This window comes from Solanum pennellii, chromosome 5, assembly GCF_001406875.1.
Source record: "Solanum pennellii chromosome 5, SPENNV200".
NCBI lineage: Eukaryota > Viridiplantae > Streptophyta > Magnoliopsida > Solanales > Solanaceae > Solanum > Solanum pennellii.
In genome coordinates, this window is record NC_028641.1 from 7,760,972 (window position 1) to 7,784,848 (window position 23,877).

General features: G+C 33.4%; 2 protein-coding genes, 1 long non-coding RNA gene and 1 other non-coding gene across 11 annotated transcripts; 2 read left to right on the forward strand and 2 right to left on the reverse strand.

Annotated features, from left to right (window-relative positions):
* LOC107019039 (protein SIEVE ELEMENT OCCLUSION C) lies at positions 1 to 3,366 on the reverse strand. The gene is made up of 7 exons (XM_015219628.2): positions 3,029 to 3,366; positions 2,573 to 2,671; positions 2,029 to 2,474; positions 1,798 to 1,910; positions 1,581 to 1,705; positions 999 to 1,490; positions 1 to 891 (listed from the first exon to the last, which is right to left on the reverse strand). Exons 1-7 carry the CDS (start codon positions 3,197 to 3,199, stop codon positions 235 to 237), a joined length of 2,103 nt encoding a protein of 700 aa, XP_015075114.1. The 5' UTR covers positions 3,200 to 3,366; the 3' UTR covers positions 1 to 234.
* A 1,761-nt stretch (positions 3,367 to 5,127) lies between these two features.
* LOC107019165 lies at positions 5,128 to 8,888 on the reverse strand. Of its 7 annotated transcripts, none has more exons than XR_003578393.1 (7): positions 8,754 to 8,888; positions 8,541 to 8,677; positions 8,382 to 8,415; positions 8,222 to 8,264; positions 7,387 to 7,529; positions 6,416 to 6,647; positions 5,128 to 6,104 (listed from the first exon to the last, which is right to left on the reverse strand). It is a non-coding gene; the product is annotated as an uncharacterized LOC107019165 (long non-coding RNA). The 7 variants fall into 7 exon arrangements; XR_003578396.1 differs by having other exon boundaries at positions 5,128 to 5,388; positions 5,994 to 6,647; XR_003578395.1 differs by having other exon boundaries at positions 5,128 to 5,895; positions 5,994 to 6,647.
* An 11,041-nt stretch (positions 8,889 to 19,929) lies between these two features.
* Positions 19,930 to 23,341, forward strand: LOC107018558 (protein SIEVE ELEMENT OCCLUSION B-like). 2 transcript variants are annotated; one of them, XM_027916810.1, is made up of 9 exons: positions 19,930 to 20,019; positions 20,050 to 20,190; positions 20,274 to 20,522; positions 20,677 to 20,787; positions 20,960 to 21,417; positions 21,504 to 21,613; positions 21,710 to 21,852; positions 21,939 to 22,433; positions 22,498 to 23,118. In XM_027916810.1, exons 1-9 carry the CDS (start codon positions 19,978 to 19,980, stop codon positions 23,116 to 23,118), a joined length of 2,370 nt encoding a protein of 789 aa, XP_027772611.1. In that variant the 5' UTR covers positions 19,930 to 19,977. The 2 variants fall into 2 exon arrangements, with proteins under 2 accessions (XP_027772611.1, XP_015074553.1); XM_015219067.2 differs by having other exon boundaries at positions 19,978 to 20,190; positions 22,498 to 23,341.
* A 139-nt stretch (positions 23,342 to 23,480) lies between these two features.
* TRNAT-UGU lies at positions 23,481 to 23,552 on the forward strand. Its single transcript has one exon. It is a non-coding gene; the product is annotated as a tRNA-Thr (tRNA).
* Positions 23,553 to 23,877: the final 325 nt, after the last annotated feature.

Here is a 23,877-nt window from a genome sequence, read left to right on the forward strand (position 1 = left end):
TTCAAACTAACCAACACTCTTTGACTCTTTAACATGGATGTTTCAACATCTCATTGAGACAATTTCATCATACAAAAAAAAACATGCATGGTACTGCATTACATTTGTATTTTAAATTTAAGAGTAAATGTGTTAATGCAGAACTGCAGATCACTCATCAAGAATGCTTACTCACAATGAGTTTGTTAAAGTTCTATGTAATAAGACCTCACTAAGAATACATTATTTCAAAAGCTAATCAATCTTTGCCTCCTGTTTTGCCTCTGCTGTCTCTGTTACATTACATTGGTAGACAATAAACTTCTCCACAGGACGATTACAACGCGAGCAAACTACAGTTTCTTCACTCAATAATCCTTCTTCAGCTGGAAGGATCTTGTTGTGATAGCAGGGTTTAACAGGCAGAGGAGATCCCATTGCACCTCTAATAGCACTAAATAATCCTAACTTCATGACATATTCAGTCATTCCCGGAACAAGATTTAAGCATTCTTGGACTTCTCTCCCCTTGAGGATCATTACATCAGTTGATAATCCCTTTCCGATAATCATCCAATCATTCGATGTTTCACAAGCATCCAGCAATCTCAACACTTTCTGTAAACTGCTGCTATAGTGAGCTGCTTGTTCTACTCTAGCAACTGAATTCTTTATGCTCTCCAGCCTAAGCCAGAACAACTTCATCTTCGTCGTAGATAGGGAAACACTCAAATTATCTTCAATGCTGATGTCTAAAATGTTCTCTGCATCTTTAGATGGATTTCTATAGCCAACATAAACAGCTTCAAGCTGAATTCCAGCATTTTTAATTTTCTTTAATGTATCGTTGAGTTCTTTAATCCAACTAATGTTATCACTTCCGTAGATACAAAAATGTTTACCCTCCTCTACCTAACATCAAAAAAAAAAATATATTCTGTTAGTTAACAACTAAAAGCACCAGTAAAGAGCATTAGACTATTGGTTAAAAGGCAAAAGGCAACATATGAAAAGCTTACCAAATTGGTCAATAAAGGGTCAATCCCATCAATTAAAAGCTCCAAGATCCTGTTTTCCTGTTCCCACAACTCTTTTTCTTTTGAGGTTGAAAAAGGAAATGCTTTGGCCCCCCATAGCCATACCATGTCAATAGCATTTAAGTTTGTCACAACACCATCAGTGCTTAATACTACCATTACGGGCTCATCTTTGTAGCTCCATTCTTGTCTAATAAAGTTAACCACAGATGAATGTAGTGACCATGGGTGTCGGATTGAGAACCAAGGCAATGAATTTGACAGAAACTGGAAGTTCATCTCATCAGTCAAACTCCAGGTTTGTGAATACGGAATTGGAACCCATAATATTGCATAGCTTCCTTCTTTCTCTTTATGTAACGGATGATCATGCATTCGTTTTACTAGATAAAATATTTTCTCTGAGGTAAAGAGTTCTGGCTTTGAGATCAAGAGTATGACCACCTTGTTTTCCAGTTCTTGGATGCCATAATACTGCTAGCATTCATTTGTTAACTCACAAGAGTACTATTGATTCTCCACTTACATATTAAGAAAATAACTTAACACGGAAACAAAAAGTACCTTTTCTAGTGAACTATCTTTCAGTGGTAAGTCATTCTTCAACGAGAATAACACACGAAGCACCTCTTGATTGTCAAAATGGGACATTTTGAAAAGATCGCGTATCTTTTCAGGAAACTTTCTACCTGAGAACAACAAAAGAATTTCAACTTCTTTTCATGTGAATTTTGTCGAACAGGATATTCTCTATAACAAGGGATCGTAGAAAGATAATCACCTATTTGCATTTGGCACGTACGTAATTTCTCTTTGAGGTCATTGCATAAGCCACTTAGCTTGTATACCAAGCTGAAGAGAGTCCATGCTGCAATGGTTGTTGAATCTGAATGCCTGGATTTAGGTTTTTCGCGTCAACTTATTTACTGGTGAAGAGATCATGAAGAACTAACAAACTAAAAGACATTACATACTAAATGACTTAAATGAAGGGAAAAGGGAAAAAACATGCACTTGGTTATCTTTCATGGTCCTGAAATCTGCAATCTGATAAACACATGATATCGAGCTTCTTAAAATCCAGTAGACTGTTATGTACATCTTCGACTTTGTAACAACTATTGTGTCATCATCTAAAAGTTGTTGTTGCAAAGGCAGGCCTTCAAAGTCGAGGACAAGATTTGCTGCCTCAATCATAGTATCGATCAACAAGTTCAAAGCTTTTAATTGTATCGTTAACATGTTCAATTCTTTAGGCATTTGCTTAAGCTTTGCAGTTAAAGCTGCCAAAGAGTTACGATGGACTAGCTGTGTTATGAGCCAAAACTCGCCATATATTGAAACAACAGCTGCTAGTGTCATAACTACTTTAGCATCCCATCTGAAAGGACCTAAAGTTTCAACCAACATCATAGTTTCTTCATGTAAGTCTCCATTCTCATGGCATTTGCAGAGAATCTACGATAACCAGATTAATATAATTTAGCTCCACGAACACGAACAATGAGGAAAGGAACAAAGCATATATGAATATAAAACACAGAGAAAGCACTTACCTCATGTGAAATCTTTTTAATAGTATATCCAAGCTTTTCTTCCAACCCAAACACTTCAACATTCCATGAATTCATATAATTGCTTTGAGGATCAGAGAACTGAAACGAAAAAACACCAAACGTGTCATGCTGCTACATTAAATTATATGCCTAAAACTCTCACTGTCTTGTTTGTCGGATCCTCCAAAGCTGCACTATTTTAGAGGATCCGATATGCCCCTACTGACATTTTTGAAGAGTCTGAACAACATATTACGCCCACGTTTCTTGTTTCTTTTAATGATTGTATGTATGATGGAGAAAAACTCAACGAATACATAAACACAGGTGGAAAAAACTCATAATCAAAGCTATACGGTAGAATAATCCAAGTCAAATATACATGAATAAAGAACATATACAAAAGAAGATAACTTAGACATTAAGAAAGAATAGATATATATATATATATATAACCTTAGGTGAGATGCAATGCATGGTGCTCTCAACAACATGAAGCAACTGGCGAGCATCGATCTTATAACGATGATTAGGATCATGGATTCGGAGAATCTTCATGATCAAAAGATCTTCTTGTATAGATGATAGGAGACATGGATCAAATTGTTGACCTCTAAGCAAGTTCATTGCCAGAATGATTAAGAAGTCACATAGAATACAATTCTTTGCTCATTCTTTGTATACTTGATCATGTGCATATATGTTCATGTGTTGGAAAAGAAAAAGTGTTCCTGTTTCTACAGTGATATTAAAAATAAGTGGACACCACCAAAAGAAGAGATGCTTATTCAAACTTGTATCAGGGGATTTCTTTTTGCAACATTAAAGAATCATTTTAATTTGTACTAGCGGTTCCGTTTCAACACTTTTTTTCTTTTTCATTTCACGTCTCGTATGCGGTACCCACATCAAAGCCTGACTAAATTTAGATTAGCATCGAGAAGTTCCACAGTCTAATATCCACATTGGAGCTCGACTAAATCTAAATTCATGCGAGGAAAGTCCCACGTTGGGGCCGGGTAAAGCCCACCTAACAAAGATGACTCTGTACCAAAGGAACTCGAACCCAAAACCTCTCAGTTAAGAATGAAGGAGTACTTACTACACTGCATATGAACCCTTGTTGGTCCCTTTTTAACACTTTGGTGTTGCGTGATCCTGAAGAGAGTCAAATCAACACTAGACAAAAATGTTCAACACAGAGGACAGTACTCTAGATTTAGAGAATTGTATTGAACATTAACTAAATGTGACAAAAATGAGAATTTCACTAAAAAACGTACAAAAAATTATATTCAAATTTGGTAACAAATTGCAACCACCATTAATCGGTAAAATTCAACTACGACTCATTCTACTCTTAAAACACTCTCTTATGAGTGGATTCGAGATTTGGAGAATTTACTACGTTTAAATTATGACTGAATACTAGTATATGGTTACTAATAATGCTATAGTAGTCAAATTAATTAAAAAAAAACACCGTTTAATTAAACAAAGAAAAAGAAGAATTGCCATTGCCGGGACCACCACAAGCAAAAACAGGAAAAAGCTAATACATGCTTTAATGTACATGCAAATATAAAAAAGAATAAAGAGAAAGAGAATATTGGGTAAAGAAATATATATGTAAACAAAAAGAAATCAGACAAAAAGAGCATATATAACTTTTTCGGGCGAGATTTGATTTTGCAGCTCTTTATAAATTTGTGTTGAGTTTAACTTATACGCATCAAACGATGTAAACACTATTAAATAATTTTAACCTGATTTCATGTCTCTTACTTTTATTTTAAGACACACTTCACTCATCTCCCTTCTAAGGGCCCGTTTGGATGGACTTAATAAAAGCAGCTTTAAAAAAGTACTTTTGAAATTGCCGAAACTTATTTTTAAAATAAGCAATTATGTATTTGGATAAAAGTGCTGAAGTTGCTATGCCAAACGTGAAAAGGGAAAAATAGAAGAAAGAGATGTTAGGGTTATGTGGGTAATTTGGAGATTGTATAAAAATATAAAGGGCAAAAAGATAAAAATGTGGTCAACTTAAAACAGCTTATAAGCTAAAAAAAAAACACCCCTACCCTAGCTTTTAACTTTTGGCTTAAAATAAGTTTTTTTTAACTTAAAATAAGTTATTTTTAATATTGCCAAACAGTTAAATAAGTCAAAAACCAGCTTTTAAGTCAGTTAGACCAGCTTTTAAGCTGAGCCAAACAGGCTCTAAATAGTTGGACCTCCTTTTAACTATGAGAATATATTTTTTGACCAGAAATGGCATCAATAAATCATAACTTAGATAACGAACTGTTCTACTTTTATGTTAGATTCTTACCGCAGTTGTCATTTTTATTTTTAATTTTGTGTCTGTTTATTTGTTATATTTGGTCTTTCCAGAATCACTTATATCCATCAAGTTCCAGATCTATTGGAATGTGTAATTAAAAAAACTTCTTTGTTGTACTTATGGAAGGGTGGATTCAATTTGTTCATTTTCTCAAAAGAAATATATATATATATATATATATATACTAGATGGGCAGACCCGTGCCAGCACGGGCCCAACACGTATATTTGTGTATTGTTGAGAAAATGACTTGAGTTTTGATTTGTCTACCGTGTCATTGTTAATCTACACTTGAATCAAAAGCATTTTAATTATCATTACATCATATAAAAAGGAATTTTGTAATCACTGTAGTTCCGATAAAATAAAGAAGAACTAAATAAATCTTCAATAGTTGATTCAAAGAAAAACCCATCCATCAAAAGTTCTCTCTGCATTGCTGTCACAAGCTAAGATTTTGACAAAAAACCTGAAGCAAAATTAAGCAAACCTTAATTGTTGAACAGTATAAACTTATCATCTTCCTAAATTTTGTATACACATTGCAAATCAAATACTACTATGAAAAAGACTCGATAAATGTCTAATTAAATAAATAGTGCAGATGCATTTCACAGAATTCATAACCACAGATCCATTTGCTTGCGAAATTATTCGAATTGAGTATGTCCTAACAATCAAAAAAAAATACAGAGAACATAATTCTCTTCTGTAGAAACTTCACAGATCATTATTTATAATAAAAGGAACTTTAACTGCTCAAAAAATAGAAAATATGAAGTACACTGATAAGGCAAATGTATTTGTGAGATGATTAATGAAACTAAGCTTACAAAATATGTAATTTTCACCTATAAGATCTTCCATATATAATGTTGCTACATCTTCCCCAGCCTACTCCACATCCTCGAAAGGGCCCCGAATCAGGAGAATAGACTCAATTACTTAGGAACTTGCCTAGCTTATAGGCTATAGCCTATCCAGTATCAATAGTTGAGAAAATTTATAGTGAAAAATAACTCATGTTCATGACATTTCACACCATATTATATGGAAGCAATGGATTCACTTTACCTGGATTCTTTGGACAGTCAGACAAAATCAACAACGACAACAAAAGCCAATAATTTCTCAATATTGATCTTCCAATTTTTGAATTCTCAAAGGAATCATCAAGATTGGCTCCTTGCAAGAGCAAAACACGTGTAAATGAGTGACTACTAAAAGAAAGTGCACAAATATCGCTTAAAACTAAATATCAAAGTTTGCTAAAGATTTGGCACATCATTTCAATTTATAATTTATCTGAGTAATTAGTCTTCTAAAAACCTTCACCAAGTTCAATTCAATGGTTACTGCAATATAGATTTAATATCATACTACCTCCGTCCACATTTAGTTGTTATGGCTACCAAGGGTGTAGAGCTTACTGAATCACTATAAGACCTTCTGTATTGAACTGCAAACCTAAAAACTTTAACTGCATTTCCGAATACCTTTTTCGAATAAGCTTGATCAACAGACCAGAAAACTAATGAGGCAGCAGCTAAAGCAACAACCATTTCTCCAGCAACATCAGAACCAGGATTGCTGGGAGACACATAATAGACACTACGAACAGTGTCCATATCTTCATGCCTTTACAAACACTTGTGATCAACATTTGGGTCACCAACACCAACAAATAGCTTGTTTGGAGCAGCATTTGCACATTTTTGAAAGTAAAACCTATAAATTATCAATATGGAAAATACTTTTTTTTATTGATACATACAATATAATCTGACCAGATTCAAAGAGGGTGCCAAAATTGAAATGCAACATAGTTGTATTCTTCATTATCTGGAATAACACACAAAATGGTTTCTCGGGGAAAAAAAGATTATGAAGTCTGATTTAGCCTTTTCCTAAAACACAACACAAGTTAAAATTTTAGGTCAGAGAAAAGGTAGATATAAAGACACTGATAACCATAATCTGGTGTAGTAATCAAAAGGCTAATACATGACAGAATATTCATGCCATATACCATATATGTGATAGCATTTAGCAATGGAATAAAAAGATTCACTTAAAAGAATTGATCTTGCGTGTGATGGGAGTTAATGAGAAGGAAAGACTTAATAGAGGGCTAAATGACAAATTCTGAACTTCATATCTAACATCTTGTCAACCTCAACAAATAAACCTCATGTATCATTGACAAAAATTTATCATGTGATGCATCACGCAATTCGGTTTCAAGTACTGAGGTCATTAGGGAAAAAGTTTGGTTATCAATAGTATTATAGAGAATATTCAATTTGTTCAATAATCTAATACAGAGAAGAACCAATGGATAGTATTATAGAGATTATTTAATCCATTCAATAATATAATTATAGTCTCTAAATTTCTATAGAGAAGAACTAAGTTGAATGATGATAATTATTGGATATAATTTGAACAACTAACTAATTAATCTAACCTTGATTCATCCGTTGAAGATCAGCTCCGGTGTCTCATGTCTTAACTACCAGTTATTGACTTTACTTTTGAAGAGATTGACATGTAAATTCTTCTATTTACTTCTCAAATCATACTTTTTGCTACTTCTTCCATGTAATAAAACTATAAAGTGCATATTAGTAAAATAAAAAATAGTCTAAATGGCTCTAAATTTTTTAAAGACATAAGCAGAAGAAACTAAAGGAAACTCAACTGCGTCGAATATCTCAATATATTCCCATTTTTTTTATATTTTAAAATCCCTAACTTCCAACATCAAATAGTTTAGGGGATGTTTCTACTATAACACTGAAATGAAGGGGAGAAAGAGTTGCAAATGAAGTCATTAGATAATTATATGTTATGTAATAAGTTTCATCTCCAACTTGATTTAAACATGAAATATCCGCATCTTAGCCTAAATGATAATTTATTCAATTTTTGTACATTTTATTTCAACTGTAATTTATTATTTGCGGTATTTTACACCAACAGAAGCTACACTGAAAAATTATCCCGAAATTAGCTTTATTTCTCGAAAGAAATACATTATAAAGGTATAACATTATAAACAATGGTATTAGCAGATTTTCACTACGGTAAATCGCAATATTCAGACATTAAATTTAAATATTCTTTAGAATTTGTAAGTTTTTTTTTAGAAGAGAATATCTTCGAGTGAATTAGCTTTCTAGGCATAAACACAAAATTACTCCTTCAACTCTTCTTCATAGAGGAGAACCATAACATTCCTTAGGTCAATATAAACCGAAAAGTTTTTACAATTGAAATATATCCACATATAATAAACTTACCAGCAAATTTAAGAAGCATACACTTTCACAAGTTTGGCCACACCTGACAATAATAATTTATAGAGTTTGGGTTGAATTTATTGATTGAAAAGTGACATGAACATTTTATAATCAAATGCTAGACTAAGATCATCAAAAATTGTTCAAGCCTTCATCTTACCATGCGGTCAACATCCACATTTGCACTCCACGTCCTATCAAAAGAAGAGCTCCATGTCATGCAAACATCAAAAATATAAGGGCATCCTGAAATTATTCCAATCCTAAATGGAACCAGAGTAAGAGGCATGAATATAAATCATTATATTTTGGGTTTTACCTGCAAGAATTACCACCATCCATAAAGTTTCCAAATTCAGAGATTCTTGCAAATGTTTTGTTTTAACATGCTCCTCTTTCCGATTAGCACCACAATCATATTTATCAAATCTGACCCGAAAAACTCAAATTTTAACCCTAAAGTAAGATTCGCAAAATCAGGTTAACATTAGTAGTATAAAGAAATAAAGATGAATCAACAAACTAAAAGTACCTTAGAATAAACCACCATAAAACCCGAAGCTACTAAAATAGAAAAAGTGTGATTGACAAAAAGGCAGAAAATTTGAGAAAACAGAGACAGAGAGAGATTATCGACATGCAATGAAATCAAATCTTAATGAGGACACGTGGGGGACACACAAAAGAACCATGCAACACTACATACAATGTTGATTTCCTAATACATCCTTATTCAACTTACTTTAATGGTACAATTCATACTACTTTTGGTACAATTAATCAATGCAGTGTTTTTACAACTGCTTGTTGGCTTATATAATAGAGTAAATTCCAAAATTATTATCCTTCCACGTGTACAAGAGCCAATCAAATAGGGCCAAAAATTATGAGGCCTTAATAGTATAACTTGAAATGCTTTTGGTACAACTTTTTGGAGCTATGTTCGTCCAACTCAACTCCTACTTCTATATAAGGGAGATATATGGAAATTGAGTTTTTGGCTAAAATCAATTTCTCAACTATGACTCAAATCTAATATACATTTTTATATTATCTAAGTGAACAAAAAACATTCTTATATTATTCAAAAAAACAACAAAAATCATCCTTCGGTCTAATTCTTGTTAAGAAACTTATTGAACAATTAATTTTTTTAAAAAAATTTAGTCATGTCTTAGCTACATCGAGAAGATCAATGTTATCTAAAAAGAATAAGGATATGGCTAAACAAATATATATTTTATTCTCATAATTTTAAATTTTGTGTGTTGTTAATTTTTTTTTTTTTTTTTTTTTGCATAATCAAGTAAATTGACTTGCAACAATTCATAGTTTTGAAATATAGGATCCAATGGTTTGAAAGATTATACAAAAAAAAAAGCATCACAAAAATATTATGTGCAATTATTTAGAGATTATCTTTAATAAAAAAATTATATAGTATGTATATACTATATAGACAATGCAATTCACATTTTATACAATATATAAAAATACTGGTGATTTAGTGAAACTGTGTAGGCGTTTTGTTGTGAAAGTTAAATGATAATTACTTTATTTGAAATTTTTGAAAATGGAGTTTCATTTGGATAATTTTTGTACAAAGAATATTTAGAATTTGAATATATTTTGTTTGAATATTTTAATCCTCAATTTCTAAAAATCAAAAAAAATCACCCAACTTGACTAGCTTAATCGTGTGGACACATATTCATTCGATTTGACACATTTTTTATTGATGACTTGAGCTTCTTAAAAAAAAAAGACAGAAGGATGAATCTTGCAACTTTTTGAATAGTGCAAGAATGTTTTTTGTTCACTTTTATAATACAAGGTGTAGTTTAGATTTAGGTCATAGTTGAGGGATGATTTTAGCCAAAAACTCTATGGAAATTCATCGATTATTTTTGGCCAAATACATAAATAGATTCTTAAACTTGTTGGTTTTTCCCTTAGGTACTTCAACTATGTTATTTTCCTATTAGATCATTGAATCACCCATAATTTGTTCATTTTAAACATTGTTGCCTGATGTGGGACCAGATTTTGTGAGGGGTATTGATAGAGGACACAAACATTGTTTCATAACTCATTGTCCAATTGATAGTGAAAATGTTTGAGAATAATTGTGTTTTACTTCAAGTCATTTGAACACATTAGAAAAAAATGAGACTTTCATTCAATCCAAATCATTACAATATGAACACAATTGAAGGCATTTATAATAGAAAAGTCGATCAAAATTAGTCAACAGTGTTTAAAAGGAACAAGTTATGGATGGTTTAATTATTCAATAAAAAAATGACGTAGTTAAAGTACCTGAAGGAAAAACTCAACAAATTCAAAAATCTGTGTATGAGTTCGACCATTATTTTAAACAAAAATAAAAATTGTTGTAAGTAGAGCCACCATAAAGAATGATGAGTACTTGTTTCAATGGTGTATCATTTGCCTGCTTCAATGGTTTGAGGAAACACTAAAACAAAAACAGAAATTCGTATATATTAATGGGTTGGTTTGAAACTTTTTTTAATTAAATCGTGACGGACCCATTATGGCGGCCTCCAGCCGGCTATAACGACTTCACAGAAACAAAGATTCATAATTGTTGTCCAAAGTTCACAATACACCCTCGAACCTTGACATTCTAAATAATCTTTTTACGCCAAATGCAAAGTTCACAATACAACCTTTTTTTTTTATGTAATTCTGTATCATTTGACATTATTATACAATTTATTTCTTTATTTTTTGTATTATTATTCTTTTAATTGCTATTTAATTAACAAATATTTTTATTAATACATAATGAGTTTGATAATACTTGAATAATTTATGCAATATGCTTTTGTTTAATAAAAATTTTTAAATAAAATTACTAAAAAAATTGTTACTTTGAATGAGAGATTTTGATTGTGTTACTTTGTCGTATATCTAATATAGTGTTGCAAACACATACATATGACTGAAACCAACATGTAAATGCAATTCGTAATAATATTATTTATGCGTATGTTGTTTTTTTTCCTTCTATGTTTATTTTTTATATCTTCTCTCTATCATCTTCTTTAATTTAATTTTCTATGAAAAGATTATTGTTATAACATTTATTTGAGATTGTTGCACTTTAATATTGATAATTACACCATATCTTCATAGAATTTTAATCGTCCTAACGAATTTATTAAAAAATGGATGGGATACACTCTAGAAACTAGTAAATTTAAATGAGGTAGTTGGTCACTTAGTGCAGCATTCCTGAAATTAAGATTACTCTAGCAAGAACTTCATAAATTGAGGGCAGAACCCTAGATTCAACTTGCTACCAATTAAATTGAGATGTAAAGCATGAGGACGAGCTCTAGTCTAACACTATGAATAGCCTTATATACTTAATAGAATAAAGTTCTTGAAGAAGTTTGAAGAAAAACTTGGTTTTAAAAAACTTGAAACTCTAGTTTTTGTCTTTCTTGCAGTTTCTTAGAGATAAAGAGCGGGCAAGAATCTTGGATTGAAAACCTTAGGATTATTGAAGAGAATCTTGAACTATGAGCATTTAGATTTTGAGAAATTGGAGAAATCTTTTCTTGGAGCTCTCTATCTTTGGAAGAATGAAAAAAAGGAGAATTTGAGAGTTTCTATACATATAATGATGCTATTAGGTTCTAAGATTCAGGATTTTACAATAGTAGGTGCTTAATTTTTTTAGCGGACAAGGGCCTAAAATACCCTTAAAGTATTGAAAATGGTACAAAATTACCCTTCATCCACCTATTGGCTCCAAAATATCCTTTTCATCCACTTATTGGCTCCAAAATACCCTTGTCATCCATCTTTGGGTTCAAAATTGACCATTTTTTAATTGTTTTAAAATTAAACTCTTTAACTATTTGTTGTTGAATTTGAATTTGATCTTCTATTTGTGTCTTTGTTGGTTTTGGATTTTAGTCGATTACATTGATTTCTTGAAATTTTTTGGAATTTATCTTTGTTTTATGTTTATTGTAAGTGTAAGATGTTTGGGGGTAGTGTTTTCCTTTTATGGTGGGTTTCGTAATTAAAAAACAGTGAAATAACAATAAATAATAGAGAAGAAATTTGGGGGGAAAGATAAAAAAAATAAAAGGCCAAGAAAACCTCTCAAATGCTATCTAACAATGATGTTAGATCCAACTAGGAAGATGATGACTATATAAAAGCCATAATGTGACTTTTAGACCCTTTTTCAAGGGTCACACGCTCCTAATAGGAGTGTTTACACACACGCTGGTATTAGATGCCACATAAGATGTCAAGTTAGAAATAGTGTTTAAAATAGATCAACTTTCACATATAGTAAAGGGATAATGCACAAGTACCCCCTCAACCTATGCCCGAAATCTCAGAGACACACTTATACTATAATAAGGTCCTATTATCCCCCTAAACTTATTTTATTAATAATTTTTCACCCCTTTTCCGTCTACGTGACACTATCTTGGGGGCCCAACGCTGGTTGACTTTTCCTTTCAAGCTAGTGTCATGTAGGCTGAAAGGGGGCAAAAAATTACTTATAAAGTAAGTTCAGGAGGTAATAGGACCTTAGTATAGTATAAGTATGTCTCTGGAAATTTCGGGAATAGGTTGAGGGGGTACTTGTGCATTTTCCCTATAGTAAACACAAAAGTCATATTTGTATGTTATAGCAAAGTTTGCATAATTATGCTCCATAGCAAACATAAATATGTATATTTCGCTATACATATACAAAAAAAAAACAATTGTATAATTCGCTATAAATATACAAAGAAACCAATTGTATAATTCGCTATACATATACAAAAGAAAATAGTTGTATACAAATCAATTGTATATTTGTGTATTTATAAAACGAGAAAGAGGGAAAGACAAAAGAAAATTGGGCAGGGGAATATTTGTATTGTATAATTATAAGTGTATAGGACAAAGATATATGTATTTGCATGTATATATACAATTTTCTCTCGCTTTATACAAACAAAAACACAATTTATACATTTTATTTCTGTTTGTATAAGCGACATAGGCGTGGGTGGCGAGCGAGATTTGAGAGAGGGAGAGAGGGGAATGAAAATATATGTATATATATAATTTTTTTCTCACTTTATACAAATAGAAACACATTTTATATGTCACGCCCGGAATCTGGACCCCAGACGAGACCGGCGTCGTTGACCTCTCAGAGGTCGCAGACAAGCCTACATACGTCATTCTTACTTAATCTAGGTTAATTTTAGCAAAAAAAATGAACTTTTTGTCTTCTTACTTCATGCTAAATATTTTAAACTTAATATTATAGCTGTTCACAAATCAACCATCTAATATAGTGATAATCAAATAAAAGAAACAGTTCATAATTGACTTAAACGTATTTTTGTCAAAACGACACCAATACAAAGTATGAAATGAAAATGGAAAGAAACACCAGTGGAACATGCTCCACTAGCTAAAGCCTACATCTAAGCTAGATAATAACGGTAGACATCCTCGAAAGCATGAGGGCCTACCAAGTCCGGATGAAAACTCCACATCCGGATAGCTGCAACGTCAACCTGTAAGCTCTAGCGTCCACATGTGCCTGCACCTAAAAATATAAAGTTGTATGGGACTAGTATACACTTGTACTAAGTATATGTATATGCAAGAAAACACCAAGGACATGCATGAGTAAGAATAGCTCTTTCCTTACAATATGATTATGGAAAGTCAAGTCAGTGGACTTGCCAAAATGGGATTAGGAAAGTCAGTGAGCTTTCCAAAATTGGATTAGGAAAGTCAACGAGCTTTCCAAATTTGTATTAGGAAAGTCATGTCATGAGAGTAACATGCATCATCATACTTATCATATTGCACACATCACATAACATCTTACACATAACACACATCATATTGCATATAGCATAAACATCTTACATATAGCACATATCATATGCCATGAAACCTTGGAATCATAGGCTTGACATTAAGACTTTCCAAAATGGTGGCTCAACATTTGGGACCTCAACTAGGGAGTCTTCATTAACAAACACAGAGTCTGCTTCATTCATTCATACGTACTTCATTTCATTTCGTTCAAAGGCTAGTGTGAACACCAGTTATACCTAGGATGTAGTTTAAGACTTTCATCGGGTTTGCTGTGCAATGATCAAGAATAACCTAGTGTCATTACTTGAGTCTAACTCACCTCTTGATTATCCTATCTTAACACCTTTGGTATCGTTCATTTCATTATGTGCATCATTTGAGGCTGACCTCATTCTTTAATTGGGAACTTTAACTTTAACCGACATAGATCATGTGAGCATCATGAAAATTCAGTATCTCCCCCGCACTGAAAAGGGGTGGAATTACCGGCCAAAGTGACCCAAAACATGCTAGCGTACATGAGAATTTAATCCCGCCAGATCGTTATATTAGCAGTATAGGTTCGAAGACTAGGAGATATAAGGAGACTCATACCCGGCATGCCGGACAGTCTCATCTCATGAGAGTTACGTGAACATCTGCCCTTCCCGAAAGAAGGCATCACCGCTCATAACTAGTCTATCGGTGCTCAGTATAAAGTTCCATTACATTCAACTTATACGTCATGGAAGTTGGCTTCTAGTATGAGGATATCATAGCTCAATAGATGATTTCTCATCTCATCATTAGAATTAAGTGTGTTAATCTCAATACTTTCATTAGAATATTCATAGAGACTGGTCTCTTCATTAACTTTACACTCTCATATGTCAGTACTTTTTGGTAACATTTACTTAGGCTCATTTGAGATTGTTCTCATCTTTTACATTAGCCTCATATCATGTTGTCACCGCATTCATTAACATTAGCACAATTGCTCTTCATAATTACTCACCCCATTTTTACGTGAATGTTCATTTCATCATATGCCAATGCACTTGGTCATTTACTGTGTTTAAAACTCGTACTTAACCCTTCTAGGGTTACTTCATTTCTTTATATACATCTTAGGTTCACTTATTCTTAAACTTATGCTAGACTTATGGGTCTATACATACTAACCATGTGTCTTCATTCATAGTTCGTTAAGTGACTCATATCTTGTTAAGATTATGTAGTACAAACTTATGCATCTTGTATGTATGCGAAGATTTCGATTTCGATCTAAGTAGATGGCACTATTCTTGAACATTTAATTCACGTATGATTTATGTATCAATATGAAAATTTGGGCAAGGAAACCCAAGTTCGAATCCGTTGGACAATACTTACATTTTTCCTTGACTTTATTTTTAGTCTTCATGACATTGGGACCCTAGATCGAGGCCCAAAATCAATACTCTATCTTTATTTTTCTCCTTGGATCCTCCTCTTATTTGGCCGAAGGGTTGTGGGATCAAACCCCCACAACCCCTTTTATTTTTCATTTAAAATTGTGTTGTCCAGTTCCCCTAGACCAATAGGTTGTGGGATCAACCCCCACAACCTCTTTTTATTTTACTCTTTACTTCGCTGAGAATTGGGAGGTTGTGGGTTCGAACCCCCACAGCCTCCTTAATTTATTTTTATTTAAAATTTGACTTAGCTATGCGTAGGCAGTGAGGTAGTGGGATCGAGCCCCCACAACCTCACTTTATTTTCCTATTTAATTCGCCCATTTTCCCTTCCAGCCTTGAGGTCGTGGGTTCGATTCCCACGCCTCACACTTCCTTTCTTTTAATTTTATTTCCCTTCATTCGCTGCCTGGAGGTAGTGGGTTTGATTCTCACGCCTCCCAATTTATTTATTTAAATTGTTGCTCTCTCCTTTCTCAAACAGTAGACCCCATTTCGAATCCCCCTTTCCTTTTATTGCGAATTTAAGTTGTCGCACGGGTGAGGTCACAGATTTGAATATTGGTGGCCTCACCCCTTTAAAATTAATTAAATTTTCCATATTTCTTCACTAAACTTTAGCCTAAACTAAACTTATAATTTTTACTGGAAACTTAATAATTTTCTTATTATTTTCATCAATATTTTTCAATTTAAAACTTAGAAAGATTCATGGATCGTTTAACACTTTTTGGGGTGTATTTCATAGATTCGTTTATCCAACATATAGACACTCAAATCAGCCCCACTTCCATTTTAATGAATATCACATTTACATAGGTTTATACACGTAAAATGACAATCAAAACAATATCAAACTTGAAGCCTTAACTTGAGACCTCATTCACAGTACATTCACTGTAACCTTTTTGCACATACACACAATTGCTCAAACTTTCGAATACATGGTTGTCTTTCCTACGATTTCAAGTGTACAAACAAAATCATTTTCATCACGAAATCATAACATACACCTAAATCTACCAGCAATCATACCCAACCTACGATTCATCGGGAGCTAGTGACAGGGGCATGCAAAAGGGAAACAATCTTAGTTTTCGAATGAATAACCTGAACCTTAAGGGATCTCTTGGGAAATGGACCAAGAGAGAAGAAAACTCATACCTTATTTTGACGTTTCAAACCTTGAAGTTGCTGCCCAAACCCTATCAAAAACTCACGTCCAAGCCAAGTTTTCAACACAAAACTTTCGATGGAAAAACCCTCTCTTTGCCTAACGTGTTCACTTAGCTTGTTTTCTTATATTTTCGTGTGAGTTCTTCAAGTGCGAAGAACTTTAGTAATTTTTTTCTGTTCTTGTAGTTGTTTAGGCAGATAGCAATCGTGAAAAACAAATGGAGAAACGTGAGAGAGATGATCATGAGAGAGAGTTAAAAGAGGTGAAGTAGTTTAGACTTAGTCAACTAGGAGACTTAGTCATAAAAACATATTAATTAACAAATAAATAATAATTAATAATAAAAAACTGATTTTCCTTTTTAAATCCGCCATTAGTTAATAATTTATTAAATTAATTCACCAAAAAAATCACATTAAATCATTGCTCCCACCTAGGTTCGAATCGGGGTGGAGCAAGACTTAACTTCAAGAGCTCCATTTCGTATCTCTCTCCCCAATTTGCCCCTCCACCCTATTAAATAAATAATTAATTATATATTTAGGGTAACTACGATATTACCCTTAGCCTGGAAAAAGACCATTTTGCCCCTAGACCCTCCAAACCTAAGATTTCCCTCTTTTTAAGTCCGGTAAAGACTCCTTCGAGTAAATCTTCGTATTCGAGAGTCCTACATGGTTGGACCCAACCTTTCCAAGCTCAACTAACTCCCCAAGTTAGTTGTCTTGTCTGTAGTAAGGGTTCCGAGGTCTAGCTCTACGCGCATCAATCCGTGTGAACCCTGGTCTAATCATAGGCATTCTTGACACATTAAGCATTTCATATCTTATTCATTTTTAGGGTTGTTACATTATACACTTGTGTTTGTATAAAAACGAGAGGGAGCGAGAGAGGAAAAGTGGCGAGCGAGAGTTTGAGGGAGAGAGATGACTGACAATCAGTTTGCTACAAGACACAATTAAATCAATGTGTGTTATAGCATTTAATTTTATTTATTAGTTTGTCATTATATACAATTTTTCCTTTAAAATATTATATTTCAATAAGTTTAGGGGTTCAAATAACAAAAGAGCAAGCAGAAGGGTTTACAACACAAACACATACAAGTATAAGGGTCCACCAGACTATTTTGTCATATTATTATAAAATTCATTTGCAGTATAGTTCATAAACGAATGTTATTTATAGGTATATTTTTCTTTGAGAAAAAATTAAAAAAATATTAGAACAGCTAAGAAGACGTAACAATAAGAAAAATAAATCTTTGCTTTGATCCCTGGGCCACTAAAAACTTAAGGCCTTTAACACCCACTCTTAACCAACACACCACAATAGACTAATATGTTGTAGATGCTCACTAGCTCTTTATATCTATTTTCTTAATATTTATATATATGTATATTTATATGCATTTTATATCCGGATCAATGGGTGCTCGAGCACCCATAACCTAATATGTAGGTCTGCCCCTGGTTTTAAGATGGACTTATGGAAGTTTATTGAGGATAAAAGGTCAAGAATACCCTTTTGGGAACATAAGAAAACCATAAAAATCAAAGAAAACGACCTTTTAATAAATTTCGTCGACCAAATCGGCGATGTGGAGGTCTTCTCTCTGAAATAGTTGGTGAGTCGCCCGATGGTACTTTTGATCGCCCAAATAGATAGATACTTAAGGTTTTCGGGATATTTCAACGATTAGCCAACTCACTCGGTGAATCGCCGATTGGACAGGTGACCTCGTCGAATCTCCCAATCTGGGTATTTTCCATTAAAACGACCATAATTTTTTACTTGGAACTCAAAATAAGGCAAACTTGGTGGAGTTGGAAAGATAACTCATAGACCTTTAATTTGAGAGCTTAGTTCATAGGCCACCTAATTCATTATATGCCGAGAGATATGAATGTTTGAAGTTGACCTTTATATGAACTCAAGCAAGAACTTAGCCAAAATGAATGTTTTGAATTGACATAATACATAAATATGCCATTTAACTTTGCTTGGAATCACATTTATGCCCTTCAACTTTGGGTGTGCACAAGTAGACACTTAAACTTGTATAAAATTGAATGTCCTACATGTCATTCTTTGTCCTAAGTGGTGTCTTAGGTGTATTGTGTCATGTAGGACTCATGTCTTTATTTGTTTAAAATTTGGATAGTTAAAGTGTTTGTTTGTGCATTATGAAAATTGGAGGTCAAAGTTAAAATTTGAAGTCAAGTTTAGGGTCAAATATATGTTTTATGCCCTTTGAATTTGGTTTGGAGTTTGAGTTCCCTTATGACCTTAGATCACTTTAGATACCCTTGATATATTTGGTAAAGGACCTTAAAACACACGAGGATGTAGGAAATCATCTGGTTCAAGCTCATATACTTACGACGAACGATTCAGATTTTTAGAAGAGAGTTGCGAGGTGTTATAGAATGATTCAGATCTTAACGTAGAAATTTTTGAAGTGTTACAAGAATAGTACCAAGAATAGAAATGCAACACAAATGTCTACATTGGCCACTTCTGTTTGAGATAGAATTGTTTGATTCCTTCTAAATACTCATGCAATAAACTGCGAAAACAATATTAACTGTTTGTCTTTGTCACAAACAAATATAAAATTGAGAAAATATAAAATAATATTAGTTTGTATCGAAAAGAGAGAATACGTCGCAATAGATAGACAGAAAGTCTACTTTGTGTTGCCTACAACCGGAAATAATGCTAAACTTTAAGAAATAGGATAGTAAAATGTTTAAGTCAGAGAAGTATAAGTTATGAGTAAAATAATAATTAATATAACCTAATTAGTAGACTATCAATTTAACTGTCAACAAAATTATAAAATCAAAAATCGAATCAAATAACCCAATAAAACAAATTTGTAATACCGTTTACAAATCGTTAACTTAACAACAACGAATCAATAATATTCTTTTCAATTCAATTATCGGTGTTTGTGGACTACTAGCATGCATCATGTGAAGATGAGAACAAAATCTTAATTATAACGACAAGGAGAATTATTGCTATGTTTAATTACTTTTTACTGTGAAAAGATAAAGATGGTTGCTTCATAGGACCAATTCCAAACCTCCTTCATAACTTTAGACCAAATTAGAAGCAAAGAACTTGATTCACCACCACCTTTATACCATTCTAATTACCTATTTAAACCCCTTCTCAATATTTTTACAACACACAACAATATTTAACTACACTTGCCTTTCGAAAAACCCTTTAGTGTTCTTTTTCCATCCATATAAATGACAAGTGTTAACCCATTGAATGAAAAGGTATCCATGAATAACCCAATGACTACAAACCCAATGACTACAAACCCAATGAATAATATGTCAAATGGATCTGCTGCCAATAGGATGCAACCAATGAGCAATCCAACTACAGGCCATCACATCAACCCTTTGAATGTCCAAATCAATCCTCATTCTGTGGTTAAACCAGTGAGTCATGACATGGTATGACATTTGAATTGTGTGATCATTTTATTTAAATACTTATCACGTTATTTCAATTATTTAATTATATTATGTCTCAACAGATACCAGCTAGTGCGGTACCTGCTGCTCATCATACAGCTCCGACCAATCCACGAACATCAAATTTAGCAGCTAGGCTTCCACACAGGAGAGGTGATCATCACATGTTTTTGACATCTGATGATAATGCTATGATGAAGCACATTGAAGAAACTCATATCCCAGATGGCCGCGACTTTGATGTCAAGCCTCTTGTTCATATTATTGAGGACATTGTGCATCGCGCTACTCCCATTGCTGGACATGTTCATGTACGAATCATCATCCACCTCACTTTTCTTTACAGATTAATTAATTCCTATATGTTGACAGTATCAAAAATATTAAACTATTACTTACTTTATAATTATATCAGAATAACATTATTTTCATCCTTCTTTTTTTAAAAAAAAATGGGAACTTTAGGAAGCTAAAGTTCAAGCACATTTGGAAGCATTGGAAGAGAAGGCTCCCCAGAATGAACTTATTGAAATACTCAACTATTTGGCATATCCTATACAAAGGATTAAAATGGAGGTAAGTGCAATACAACTTTATTTTTTTTAAGATGCGGAGAATTGAACCATAACTATGAAGGTGGAAGTTCAGGTAGCCAACCATTCCCCATTAAAACCTTTCCAATAATAGGACTACAACAATTACATTATCGATACAACGTAACCGATTATTATGAGTCATTATTTGACAGTTGATAAGCAAATGTGCTAACAAAGAAGACGCTCATTCGACAACAATGTCACTGCTTCACTCACTCACAACCTATGCCTGGGACACGAAAGTAGCAATAACTTTCGCGGCTTTTGCCCAGCTATATGGTGAATTTGGTCTGCTTACTCATCAATATACTACAAATCCTCTGGCTAAGTCTGTTGCAATCATCATGGAACTTCCAGAAATAATGACACGTCAGGATATTCTCAAGCAGAAATTCGATGCAATCCATGATCTGATCGACAAAATGCTGGATGTAACAAAGTGTATTATCGAGTTTAGAGACGTTCAATCGTCTCAAAATCAACATGTTATCACACAAGAATTGGAAATGTTGATCAATACTGCCCATATTTCCACTGCTGCTTACTGGACTATGAGGGCTGCTGTCATGTGTGCTGCTATGATTTTGAATCTCATTGCCATTGGCCACGAGTACGTTTTCTTCACTCTTTCAACACTCAATCGTGAGATCATCAACTATGTAATTTGATGAATATGGTATGTGTAATGTTTATTAGGCAAATTTCTTCAACATCTGAGGCTTGGGAGATATCTAGTTTGGCTCACAAGCTTGCAAACATATTGGATCATCTCAAAAAGGTTCTTAATCTTTGTCACCAAAAGATTGGTAAGTTATAATGTTTACTATCTTCATTCTTATAAGTGATGTAAAAGAACTGTGATATTTAATTGAAGTGTCATTTTTGTGATATAAATAATACAGAGGAGAAGAGGCAATATGACAAATTCGAAGCAATTCTACGACTTCTCAGGACACCTCAACTTGATAACATGAAGATACTCTCAATGTTGATCCACTCCATGGATGATCAGCTTCCACTTTTTGATGGAACTCATAAGAGAAGGGTAATACTTTGTACTTAATACTATAAAGAATTTTTTTTTTCACACTGTCAGAGTGTATAGAAGTTGAACTCGTATACATTTGTCAGGTAAGCCTTGATGTGCTAAGAAGGAAGCATGTTTTACTTTTGATCTCCGACTTAGACATTGCACCCGAAGAGCTCTTTGTTCTCCACCACATGTACGATGAATCGAAGACACAACCAAACAGGCCAGAGAGCAACTATGATGTTGTATGGATCCCTGTGGTTGACAAGAGAGTAACACCATGGACTGATGCAAAACAAATGAAATTTGAAGAAGTACAAGCTTCAATGCCATGGTATACAGTGGCACATCCATCGATGATCGATCCAGCAGTGTTAAGGTGCATTAAAGAGGTGTGGGGATTCAAGAAGAAGCCTCAGCTTGTTGTTCTTGATCCACAAGGCAAAGAATCGAACAATAATGCTTACCATATATTGTGGATTTGGGGAAGTTTGGCTTTTCCATTTACCAAAGCTAGGGAAACAGCTTTGTGGAAGGAACAAACTTGGAATGTTGAACTGTTAGCTGATTCCATTGATCAAAATATTTTCACTTGGGTACGTACGAAACACATCTACTTATTATAATACGATATGTGTCTTAATTATGATATATTTCCAGATAAGTGAAGGCAAATGCATATGCTTGTACGGAGGAGAAGATATTGAATGGATCAGATCATTCACCTCATCAACGCGAGCTGTTGCAAATGCAGCTCGCGTTCCACTAGAGATGCTCTACGTGGGGAAAAAGAATCCAAAAGAAAGAGTCCGGAAGAACAGCTCAATAATCCAAATGGAAAACTTGAGCCATGTGGTGCAAGACCAAACTCTAATTTGGTTCTTTTGGGAAAGGCTAGAAAGCATGTGGCACTCTAGGACTCAACAAGACATCCCCGGTGAAACTGACCCGATCCTTCAGGAGATTGTGACGATTTTGAGCTATGAAGGAAGTGATCTTGGATGGGCTGTATTCAGCCGCGGATTGGCTGAGATGACTAGAGGTAAAGGTGATCTGATAGTGCAAGTTATGAAGGGATTTGATCGTTGGAGAAATGAAGTGAGTGATATAACTACATTTGTTCCTGCATTGGACCGTCAACTTCGTGATCTTCATAGTCCACATCATTGTACTCGACTAATTCTACCGAGTACCTCTGGACATATTCCTGAGAGAGTGATTTGTGCTGAATGTAGTCGTCCCATGGAGAAGTTTATCATGTACCGCTGTTGCACTGATTGAGGATTTATGAGGAGTTGGGTCGCGTCTAGAGGGACTATATATATTTGAATAAAATGACCTCTCTAGTGAGTTTTTTTTTAAGTATTGTTTGTGCTTACTTTAATTAATGTTTAGAATAAAAATGCCATGTATTGGCCTTTTCATATTCATGTACTTGTTTTTGAGATTTGAGTGTGTGATGTATTAACGAAGAATCAATAAACAGCTTTTCCAATTATATAAAGTATTTTTCTGTTTCAAGTTTATACCCAAAGTGGTTGTGCATGTTTATATTGTAAATTGATGGTCAAGTCACATATTTATTGGATATATCTACAAAACGATATATTATATTTATATATTGTATTTATTAAACAACACCTGCCCCTATAGCTCAGTGGTAGAGCGCCAGTCTTGTAAACTGGAGGTCTGTAGTTCGATCCTGCATGGGGGCAGTTTCATTTGATATTTTTTTTCCAACTTTGCCCCAAAATATTCCTTGTATAAATTATTTTTCTCCACTAAATATTATGTAAAATATAAGTGTATAATATTACAATAGTTACAGTGGATACTGATAAAATGTATATATTGTGTATACATATTATATAAATTAATATTAGATACAACAAATATACACTATTTATAAACATTCAATGTACATTATAAAAAGTAAAAATTTAAGGAATCCCATAGTTTAATTCAATAATTACATTCTGTCCCGACAAGTTTAGTAATTACAAAAAATCCCTTAAATTTGTTGAGTCGTGATACTTTAGA

Excerpts from the sequence above, each read along its gene's own strand:
- LOC107019039 (XM_015219628.2), bottom strand. The coding sequence starts at position 3,199 with ATGAACTTGCTTAGAGGTCAACAATTTGATCCATGTCTCCTATCATCT. Across the intron at positions 1,911-2,028 it reads ACCATGAAAGATAACCAAGT|GCATTCAGATTCAACAACCA; the intron begins GCATGTTTTTTC and ends ACCTAAATCCAG. Across the intron at positions 1,706-1,797 it reads TACGTGCCAAATGCAAATAG|GTAGAAAGTTTCCTGAAAAG; the intron begins GTGATTATCTTT and ends TGTTGTTCTCAG.
- LOC107018558 (XM_015219067.2), top strand. The coding sequence starts at position 19,978 with ATGACAAGTGTTAACCCATTGAATGAAAAGGTATCCATGAATAACCCA. Across the intron at positions 20,788-20,959 it reads TACAAAGGATTAAAATGGAG|TTGATAAGCAAATGTGCTAA; the intron begins GTAAGTGCAATA and ends ATTATTTGACAG. Across the intron at positions 22,434-22,497 it reads ATCAAAATATTTTCACTTGG|ATAAGTGAAGGCAAATGCAT; the intron begins GTACGTACGAAA and ends ATATATTTCCAG.